At 35.5% G+C, this 11,649-nt stretch overlaps 1 protein-coding gene across 1 annotated transcript; it reads left to right on the forward strand.

Moving 5' to 3' along the window:
- Positions 1 to 10,362: 10,362 nt before the first annotated feature.
- LOC101430853 (olfactory receptor 4K15-like) lies at positions 10,363 to 11,337 on the forward strand. Its single transcript, XM_004482708.3, has one exon. The coding sequence runs from the start codon at positions 10,363 to 10,365 to the stop codon at positions 11,335 to 11,337; it is 975 nt and encodes a 324-aa protein (XP_004482765.1).
- Positions 11,338 to 11,649: the final 312 nt, after the last annotated feature.

Below are 11,649 nucleotides of genomic sequence, written 5' to 3' on the forward strand. Positions count from 1 at the left end.
GCTTAACTTATTTCCTAGCTCTAATAGCTTTGTTGTAGATATTTCAGGATTTTCTAAATATGGGACCATGTCATCTGCAAATAATATGAGTTTTACTTCCTATTCTCTAATTTGGATGCCTTTTATTATTGTTTTTCTTGCCTAATTGACTAATTGCTAGCACAATGTTGAATATTAGTGGTGATAGTGGGCATTTTTGTCTTGTTCCTGATCTTACAGGGAACATTTTCAATCTCTCCCCTATAGAATACAATGTTGACTGTGGGATTTTCATATATGTCCTTTATTATGTTGAGGAAATTTCCTTCTATACTTGTCTTTTGAAGTGATTTTGTCAAGAAAAGGTGCTGGATTTTATCAAATGCCTTTTCTATATTGATTGAGATTATCATATGTTTTTTTCTCATTTGATTTGTTAATGTGGTATATAATGTTAATTTATTTTCTTATATTGTACCACCATTGTATACCAGGAATAAAATCCACTTGATCATGGGTGTATAATTGTATTTATATGCTGCTGTATACAATTTGAGATATTTTGTTAAGAATTTTTGCATCTATAATCATTAGATAAATTGGTCTGTCATTTTCTTTTCTTGTTGTATCTTTATCTGGGTTTGGTATTAGAATGATGTTGGTGTCATAAAATGTGTTGGATAACAGTCCCTCCTTTCCAATATTTTGGAAGAGTTTAATCAGGATGGTTATTAATTATTCTCAAAATGTTTGGTGGAATTCATCTATGAAGCCATTTGGTCCTGAATTTTGTTGGTAGATTTGTCATCACAAATTAATTTCATCTGTTTGCTTGTGATTGCTTTGTTCTCTTCCTATATTTCTTGTAGAGTCAATGTAAGTTGTATATGCATTTCTAGGAATTTGTTGATTTCATCTAGGTTGTCTAATTTGTTGGCTACAGTTTCTCAAAATAGCCTTTTACGATCCTTTCTATTTCTGTAGGGTCAGTTATAACTTCTCCCCTTTAATTTCTGATTTCATTTATGTGCAGCTTCTCTCCTTTTTTCTTTGTTAGTCTTAATAAGGGTTTGTCAGTTTTACTGATTTTCTCAAAGAACCATCTTTTGGTTTTCTTATTTTCTCTATTTTTTTAAATTCTCAATTTCTTTTATTTCTGCTCTAATCTTTGTTATTTCTTTCTTTCTGTTTGCTTTGGGATTGGTTTGCTGTCCTTTCTCAGTTTCTCCAGCTATTCCATTGGATCTTGATTTTTAGCTCTTTTTTCTTTTTTTAATATAGGCCTCTAGAGCTGGTTCCTCCTCAGCATAGACTTCACTCTATCCCATAAGTTTTGATAAGTTGTGTTCTCATTTTCGTTTGCATCAAGATATCTACTATTTCATCTTGCGAATTCTTTGACCCACTGATTTTTAGGAGTGTGTTGTTTAGCCACCACATTTTTGCAAATATTCCCCTTTTCCACCTGTTTATATCCAGCTTCATTCCATTATCATCAGAGAAGTTGCTTTATATAATTTCAACCTTCTTAAAGAGAGCTGTGTTGTGACCCAACATGCAGTCTATCTCGGAGAAAGATTCATAAGCACCTGAGAAAAGTGTATAACCTACTGATTTGGAGTGCAATGTTATATATATGTCTCTCTGGTCTAGCTCATTAATCATATTGTTCAGGTTATCTGTTTCCTTGTTTATCTTCTGTCTAGTTGTTCTATCTATTGATATGAGTGATGTTTTCAAGCCTCCGTTATTGTAGAGACATTTATGTCTTCTTTCAGTTTTGCCAGAGTTTGCCTCATATATTTTGGGACATCATAGTTAAGTGTATAGATATTTATGACTTTTTCTTCCTCCTCATGGATTTCCCTTTCATTAATATACAGTGGCCTTCTGCAGTTCTTATAACTTTTTTTTTGCATTTAAAGTCTGTTTTGTCTGACACAAGTATAGCTACTTTTGATATTTTTGGTTACTATTTGTGTGAAATTTCTTTTTATAACTTTTCACTTTCAGTGTATTTGCATCATTGAGTCTAAGGTAAGTCTCTTGTAGACAGTGATAGATGACTCATAATTTCTTATCCTTTCTGCCATACCATGTCTTTTGATTGGGGCATTTAATCCATTTACATTCAGTATTATTACTGTAAAAGCATTACTTACATCAGTCATTTTGTCCTTTGGCTTTAATTTTTCATATCTTATTTTATTTTTGTCCATTTTCTTGCCTTTTTGTTTACTCTTTCTGATAGTCTTCAATTTTACACTCTCCCCAAGCCTCTCTCTCCTGTCTTGTCTTTTCTGACTGCAGAACTCCCCTTAGTGTTTCCTACATAGGTGGAACCCTGTTAACACATTATCTTAGTTTTTGCTTGTTTCTGAATATTTTAAAGCACTTTCACATTTGAAGGACAGTTTTGCAGGATAAAGAATTCTTGGCTAGCAGTTTTACTCTTTCAGTACTCTAATAATATGCCACTGCCTTCTTGCTTTCATTGTTTCTGAACAGAAATCCACTCTAAGTCTTATTGGATGTCCTTTGTACATGATACTTCAATTTTCCCTGCTGCTTTCAGAATTTTCTCTTTATTTTTGGCATTTGGCATTCTGCATTTTAGATCTATTTAATTTATTCTAATTGGAGTATTCTGTGTTTCCTAGGCATATATATTCATGTCTTTCATGAGAGTTGAGGAATTTTTTGCCATTATTTCCTTAAATACTCTTTCTGAGCTTCTTGTCTCCTTCTAAAACTCCCATAACATGGAGCACACATGTTGGTGTGCTCCATGTTATCATTTAACTCCTTTAGGCCCTGCTCAGGCAGGTGAGCAATGTTCTTAAGGATGGCCAGGTCTCACAAAGAAATGTTCTCAGAGCTGCTCTCCACCCTTGGCCAGACACACCTTCCCTCCCTCTGCTTTTTCCACCACCAGCCAGGGAGAGTAGAGAAGGTGTTTGAGAAGGCAGATTATCTTAGGTTCTTGCTGGCTCTCAGAGCAAACAATTCTGAGGCCTGGAAGTGTGAGACTCCTCCAATTCACTGGCCCAAATCTGAATTTTCTGTAGACAGTGTCCCTCCCTCAACCTTTTCTCAGGGAAGAGGACCCCTGCAATCCCCTCAATCCACAGTCACTGCAGTTCACAGGCTGCTATTTGCTCTGTAGGTGATGAAGGGCACCCACTTCTGGCTTTTGCAGCTCTACTCATGGAATTTTCCAACCAGCTGAGACTCCTTTCCTTTGCCCCTCTCTTTTCTGTGTGGTTTCTCAGCTTCCTCTGGTGTTCTGAGCCCCAGAGCAGGCGTCCAGACAGTCTCTGCCTGTCTTCTCTGTTAACTTATCTTTTCAAGTTGAGATGCTCAACTCTAAAATTCCTTAATTCTGTCCTTCACCAATTCATATCTTCTCTTTTATACCTCTAAAGTATTTTTTAAGGTGGTACCAGGGATTGAACCCAGGACATTGCACATGGGAAGCAGGAACCCAACTATTGAGCCACATCCACTCCCCAATAAGAGCTGTATTTTTTTTTCCCCCTTCATTTGTTTGTTTGTCTTCTTTTCAGGAGCCACTGGAGACTGAACCTTCTTCTCAGGTACTTGACCACTTAAACTACATCTGCTCCCATTTAATGTATTTTTAATATCATCCATTGTGTCTTTCATTCTAATAAACTCTGATACTTTTCTTTGCAGGCTTTCAAATAGTTTTTTATTCTCCTACAGTATCTTCTTACTATCCTTTATCTCTTTAGATATATTTTCCTGCAACTCCTTGAATTGATTTAGGAGATTTGTAATTATCATTTGTTAATGCCTAAAATCCTGTGTCTCATCAATATTTTTCTTTTGTTCTTTGGCTGTGCCATCTCTTCCTGTTTCTTGGTAGTTTTTTTGTTGGTATCTGGGCATGTGAATAAATTGGTAAATTTACCCTAACAGTTAATTTCTCTCACTTTCCCAGTATTTTATTTCATGGCTCTTTGAATTTTAGTTCAACTTATTCTGTCTTTAAAATTGCCTAGCTTAAGTTGTCAAAAGAGGGCCAGGGACTCACTAATGGGACTCATATCCAACCTAGGGCTTCTGGGAAGATTCCAAAAAAGCACTTTTTTTCTCTGGCCAACAGGTGAAGGTTATTGGAAAAGTCTTTCCATGTAGGTATCTCAACCTCCATTTGTCCATTATTCTGGTCTAGCCAGATCCAAGACTCACTGAAGAGAAACCCTTTTTCACCCTTCACTGCAACTTCCCTCTTGCTGGGGTGATGACATCTGTTCTCTTCTCAGATGGCTGCAGTGAGCCACAGGTTTCACCCAGGTTATTTGCCTAGAGGATGGGGATGGGTACCATTTCCTGGCTGTGATGGCTAGTAACTCATGGTTTTCATTTTGGCTGTTCATTTCTTTGTCCCTCTCCCTTCTGCACTTGTTTCTATGCTCTTAAATTTAAACATGTCTCAAAATCAGCCTATCATTGGTTTTCTTAAAAATCCAGTCTCCTGCTTTTTGACTTTATTTGGAACTTGTGATTCAATCATAGTTTTGATAATGATGAATTAGTTGGAGTTGTTATGTATCAATGTTCATTTCCATTTACTCACATATTTATTCTATTAATTTTTGGTCTTTTTTGCGTTATAGGAATTCCATTTAGGATAATTTAACTCCTTCCTGAAAAACGATCTTTAGTTTTTCTTTTAATGAAGACCTCCTATTGACAGAATCTCCTGGCATTTATTTTTCTGTTGTTTTTTTTTTTTTGCTTCAATTTCAGTTTTAAAGTAAATATTTACTGTGTATAGAATTCTTGTTTGGCATTAATTTTCAGTAGCTATTTGAAAATATTATGTCATTGTCATCTTCTACTTCTGTTGAGAAGTCAGCTGAAAGTTTTTTGCTTCTTTGAATAATATATCTCTTTTTCTCTTGAAAAATGTAGATTTCTTTAATTTTTACTATTTATATTATTCACTGTATTTATTTTGCTGTGAGAGGGTAGAGAAAGGCCATTATCCTCCACCATTTTCCCTAATCTTCTCATTTTCCATACCCATTTTGTCTGTTAACTCTTGTCCAAACACCTGACGCCAAAGAATAAAGAAGCCTGGATTGCTTTGCTGACATAAGTCTCGTCTTACCTATTTGATTGTATTTGACAGTTTCCATCAATGCAACCAATTGAGTTGTTTTTTTTAACATTCAATTGATTTCCTCCTTTGGGATCATGTTTTCAAAAGCAAGGGGGTCATAGAATTTTAGAGTTTAGGAGGGGAGTGTTCCTATCCTTTTTGGAAGATAAACTAAGTGCTTAGAAGTGTGTGTGATTTGCCTAAAATTAGTAAAGCTATTTAGTGAGAAGAGGTTGAATCAAAATTTCCTAAATTTCAGGGTAATGTCTCTCTGTAGCCCATGACATGTTTGAATATTATTTTTACTATGGCTATCTGGCATTTAGAATGGTTCTGTTTAACAAGACAGGACTATATTAATATAAAATATCTAATGAAAGTTAGACTCATCCTCTGTGTACCTAATTAAAGAAAAAGTATTCCCATATATTATGCTTACCTTGAGAATCTTGCCACTGTTGTGGTAAAATCCAGTATGCTATTACATTACAAAATGGTTGATTCAACTATGTGACAATAATATATATCACATCTCTAAGAAGGAGTGGAATATATAGTAGCACTTTAAAATCAATGGAAAGTTAAATAAAGGAAGGTGAAAGTGTAAGAAATTTAAGCATTGTTTTGACAAAATTTCAATCCTGATTAATGAGGAACTCTATAAATTCTAAATCATATATTGATATGTATCTATGGTGGTACTCCCTAAAACTTATTTTGAAATGCTTTTGATCAATATATCTTACTAAAACATTTTCTGATCAGACTTAAATGAAAAGTTTACAGCTGAAATTGCTCAGCTCCCTCTTGAGATTAATGCTTTAATTCCTTGAAGATTTCCATTAATATTTATAGAGGTCAACTTGGAGGGTAACACATTCTTAAATTAGGGAGCTGGGATGGAGACAAGGAATCAATCTTCTTCATGTGACCCTTAGTAAAGTATGATTGTTTTTTATTTCTAGAGTTTTTTTTGCAAGTTACTGTAATTGCCATTATATTTCCTACTTACAGCCAGTATAAACAAAAAGTAATGCGCCAGCAATTAGACTACATTCCAAGTAACTTGTCAAAGACGTAAATTTGTTTTCAGTGTTTCTTTCCTCTTTCTTTTTACCAACTCCCTTACCTCTTGAAGATTACAAAGAGCTCCATATGCTCCTTATTACCCAGGTCTTCCAGTCCTTTACTGATTCCTTGAAGCCAGCTCATTTGGGCACTGTGACCTTATTTCTTTCCGTATTAACAAACCTGTTTTGTGAGCCATCAACTGAGGAACAGGTCAGTGTTTTATTCTATAACCTATAGTTAACAAAACTTATGACCATGAAATAAAAGATGTCTCCACAACCTTCATTTAATATTAGGTAAGTGAAAGCAATTTGCTATTATCTTTCTGAGGGTCATGTGTTAGCACTGGTTTCTAGTATCTGTAAATATGGAGGAGAAGGAGGACAGGCAGAGTTAGAGGAGCAGATAGTGAAGGAAGGTTTCTGAAGACTATAACTTTGCAGAGGACAAGTTAATGGCATCTGCATATTATAATTGGATCCACTTTATGTAACAGTCATACTATTACAGAAATAGAATCAGGGGGAGGATGATTTCCTAGGATTTCAGAATAGGAGGGACATGATATTCATTTAAAAAAAGTCCCTATGCATGCAGTAATTCTCCTTAAATTTTAAGAACTGAAAAATTAGCTTTACTTATGCACATCCAGCAATGGAAAACCTATTTCTGAGAAATTGAGATCAAACCATTTTGAGCATGTGTAACATTGGAAAAAATACTTATTCAATTCTTATTCTGATATGAAATAATATCTCTTAGTGTTTTATAAGTATGTTGTCATTAAAAATGATTAAATAACTTTCACCTATATACTATTTTAAGAAACTGTTTCAGGGACTCTTGAGGGTAGTAGTATTAGTCTCAACACTTTATACTGGAGGGAAATGAGCCCTGAAAGGATATGTGAACTCCTCAATTTCATGCAGTTGTCTAATGACTAGTGTATTTTTACCTACAAACTTTAGTCCAGATGTTTTATATTTCCACTAGAGTACAGTAATTTTATGGGACACTGAATGATGGTCCAGATGTTTTCTATTTCCACTAGAATACCGTAATTTTATGGGACACTGAATGATGGTTCTTTTAAAGTGATAAACCTGCCCTTATTGTATAATAAGTTATGTGGAGGAGATGAAGGAAAATGAGGGTACATCAACTTCTCTAAATAAACAAAGGATTATGATGGCAGTAAATGATCTTTTTCTGACATGTTATAACTGTCTGCTTTATCAACAGTGACTAACTCAGTGTCCTGAGTAAAGGAGGCATTTAAAATCTCCAGAGTGCATGAACAAAAACTAATTGCTTTATATTGCAATGAAGCTTAGAGGTTTTTTTTGTCTAATTCCTTTATCTTATATTCTAAAAAATGGAGGTCTTGATTTAAGAATATTGGCCAAGTTCCCCAAGTTAGTCAGTGATAGAAGAGGGAATAAAAATAATAATCATATCTGTCTTCTTATTCTTTAGGCAATATTTTTTGGGGGAGGGCAAAGAATTGAACTAAAACATTCTTCTGTTATACACGTAAGTCTTTTAACATAAGGAAAGAAGCCCTTGAAGATTCTCATCTACTAAGAAAACATCAATTCTTTGGAATATACAATGTAAATTTATCTTTTCATTAATTTGGAGTTCTGGAAGGAGAAGTTTTTTGAAGAAACCAATTCTCAAAATGTCTTATTAGCAATGAGAAAATAACTTCAACTTGTAGAGCAGAAGGAGATCTTTAGAACACAAGGGGGCAAGGAAAAGAAGATGGTTTCTTTTCTGGGCACCTCATGTAACCAGTTAAAGTCATCAATCACATCAGGAATTAGAACGTGACCAGCTTGCCAGGAACCCCTCCCATGACCTTTTCCTGTCCTTCCCTTCTTTAAAGGATAACCATTAAAATGGCTTCTTATATTACAGTTTTCCCTGTCTTTGAACTACATTTATAAGAGAATCATATAGCATGCAATCTTTAATGTTTATCATCTTTGACTCAACATTAATTTTGTTCTTTGTTGTTTGTTTTATTACTCTCTAGTAGCAGTGCATAATTTTTCTTTCATTAAGTATTCTTATTTGAGTTAGTGAACAAAAGATACCAGATATTTTCTCTGTAGACTCTAAGACAGGATTTCTGTGATGTCAAAACAACTTTTCAGACACTCATTTTCATTTGCAAATTAAATTTGACATCTTAGTTTCAGAGCCCTGAATGATCGATTGATCAAAATTCTCTCCACTGGTGCACAACTAATTTCCCCTTTTCTTGAAACCTTTGGATAAGTATCCTATTCTGAATCTATTTGTTGCTTTTTCATTGACTATATGTTATCTCTACAATCACAGGAATGCCTGAAAATCCAGACACACATTTAAGTAGAAACTAGAAAATACCCCCACATCACATCTCTTCTTTCCTCTCCTTTCCTTCAGCAACTACTGTGGCCACTTTCTCCATATCAATGATATAATTTCTTCCATTGGTAGTCACAATAGTTCTATAATTAGAATACCAGTAAGTCCACTCTAATCCATATTTTATTCCTCCATCCTGTGGACCCTGGGTTGATGATGGCCACTCCACCTCTAAATTGAAAGGGGGCTTAAATTCCACATGGCTGATGGATGTGATTCTCCTGCTTGTAGTTATAGGCACTCTCAATTCCCTGGGGTGATGGTTGACCATCTTCACCTCCCTGTTAGCTGAACTGGGTAAGTCCAACAAACCAGAGAGTAGGAGTTGCAACTCTGCTGGGGCTCAGAAGCGGATGTGGTTTAAGAGACTGAGCTCCCACCTAGCACAAGGAAGATCCCAGATTTGGTTCCCAGTGATTTCTAAAGAGATGATGAGCAGACACAGAGAGCACATAGCAAGTGGACACAGAGAGCTGATAGCATATAGTGAGCGCAAACAATGGAGGAGGGGGGGATAATTAATAAAATAAATCTTTTTAAAAATCCTGCATAAAAAAAAGTTCAGGCTCTCATTCTACAGTATGCATGTAAATATAGCTGTGTGTGAAGAAATAGTCTATCTATCTACACCCAATCTTTGCATCTAATTTGAACTATGTCATGTGAGTTCCAGAGAATGAAATGTAGGTCAGAGTGATATGTGTCACTTCTAGGCCTGGCAAATTTCTCATATGATCTTCAAACACCTTGGAGCAACCTTGAAAACCATGTTAAAGTTGTCAGAGTGTCCATCAATCTGAAAGCATGAAACATATTGCCCCTTACAGCCCAATGCCAAGTGGATTTTACATGAGTAAGAGAAAGCTTTTACTGTTACACTACTGAGATTTTAGGGTTTATCCATTAGAGCAGCTAGTGTATCTTAAGTAGTGCATGAAGAATATTAAAATAAACCAGGAAACATATTAAATGAAAAAAAGAAACACTGTGAGCAATAATATACTTTTGTATTGTGTATATATATATATAGACACACACAAGTACACAAAGACTTCCTTAGATAACTAGAATGAGGTTAACATCATGATTCAAAATAAGAAATGCTTAAAAAGAGCAGGTTTGATTGGAAATATGAAGAGTTAAATTTTGTATGTAAAAATTGAAGTGCTCATAGAGACTCAAGAGGAGGAAGGTACATTGGAAAGATGAGAATAAAAATTGGAAATAGGAGAAAGGTCTAGGCTGCAGATAGAGATTTGGAAGGCAACAGAATATAAGAAAGGATTAAACTGATGGATTTGGGTGCCCTCACTGAAAGGGACAATAAGGAAACAAATGGTCTGATGCTGGAAACCTAGACAATGCCTTAAGGGGAACTAAGATTTTAAAATAAATGGCTTACTGAATGGACTGGGAGAGAGTGTAAACTACAATGTAAACTATAATCCAAGCTCTGTAGCAGTGTTCCAAAATGTATTAATCAAAAGCAATGAATGTACAACACTAATGAAAGAAGTTGTTGATGTGTGAAAAGTGGGGGGTGTGGGGAGTGGGGTATATGAGAATCTCCTATAGTTTTTAATGTAACATTTTGTGTGAGCTATGTATCTTTTAAAAAATAAATATAAAATATATTTAAAAAAAATAGAAACTAGAATCCCAAAATACAGAGATATAATTGAAAAATAGAACATACGTTCAGTTCATTGACTTATCTCCCTTGCTCCTCTATTCAGGTAGCTGAAGATATAACCCTTCCAAATTCGATGAGTGAGACAAACCTTTCTCGAGTGACTGAATTTGTGTTGCTGGGACTCTCTAGTTCTAAGGAGCTCCAACCTGTCTTGTTTTCCATATTTTTACTACTTTACATAGGAATTCTGCTGGGCAACTTTCTTACCATCCTCACTATAACCTCGAATGCCCACCTTCATACCCCCATGTACTTTCTCCTTGCAAACCTCTCTTTTATAGATATATGTGTAGCTACCTTTGCTACCCCACAAATGCTTGCTGACTTTCTGGTAGCACGCAAGGTTATTTCCTTTGAAGCCTGCTTAACACATATATTTTTTATTCACCTCTTTGCTGGCAGTGAAATGGTGCTCCTTGTCTCTATGGCCTATGACCGTTACGTTGCTATTTGCAAACCGCTCCACTACATGACAATCATGAGCCGCCGTGTGTGTATTATTCTGGTCCTCATTTCATGGTGTGCAGGCTTCATCCATACTATTAGCCAGTTGGCATTTACTGTTAACCTGCCTTTTTGTGGTCCTAATGTGGTTGATAGTTTTTTCTGTGACCTCCCTCTGGTGACCAAGCTGGCCTGTATAGACACTTATGTTATTAGCCTACTAATAGTTGCAGACAGTGGCTTTCTTTCTACTGGTTCCTTTCTCCTCCTGGTCATCTCTTACACTGTGATACTTGTCACAGTTAGGAATCGCTCCTCTGCCAGCATGGCAAAGGCCCGCTCTACGTTGACTGCCCACATCACTGTAGTCACTTTATTCTTTGCACCATGCATTTTCACTTATGTGTGGCCCTTCAACAGTTTTTCAGCTGACAAGGTCCTTGCTGTATTCTACACTATCTTTACTCCTATTTTAAACCCAGTTATCTACACTCTAAGGAACAAAGAGGTGAAGGCATCTATGTTAAAACTGAAGAGTCAGTATCTGAAGCCTGGTCAGGTTTCTGCAATCATAAGAAATGTTCTTTTCCTGGAAACAAAATGAACTTACAAGACTTTTGCAACTTTAGTTCTGTCATTTTACACTGTTACAAATAGAACTACTGTCATTTTAATGCCAGACATTTCAATCAGTGGAGAGGGTTTACTGAGTATCTTGAGTACAATGATAATAAAAATCCATAGAATGTAGGTGAGCAATACTATTATTCTCTTCCCAGTGTGTGTTTTCTACCTTTGTATTTCTGTTTCCTTGATATGTTCTTTACTGTAAACTTTTTAACAAGTTTACCTATTGTCTTTGAAGACAAGAAGAAAGTGGCATTTATGTATATAAAATACATAGATGGTGTCCCTC

This window comes from Dasypus novemcinctus, chromosome 3 (genome assembly GCF_030445035.2).
Source record: "Dasypus novemcinctus isolate mDasNov1 chromosome 3, mDasNov1.1.hap2, whole genome shotgun sequence".
NCBI lineage: Eukaryota > Metazoa > Chordata > Mammalia > Cingulata > Dasypodidae > Dasypus > Dasypus novemcinctus.

Coding starts and splice junctions, on each gene's coding strand:
- LOC101430853 (XM_004482708.3), top strand. CDS start 10,363: ATGAGTGAGACAAACCTTTCTCGAGTGACTGAATTTGTGTTGCTGGGA.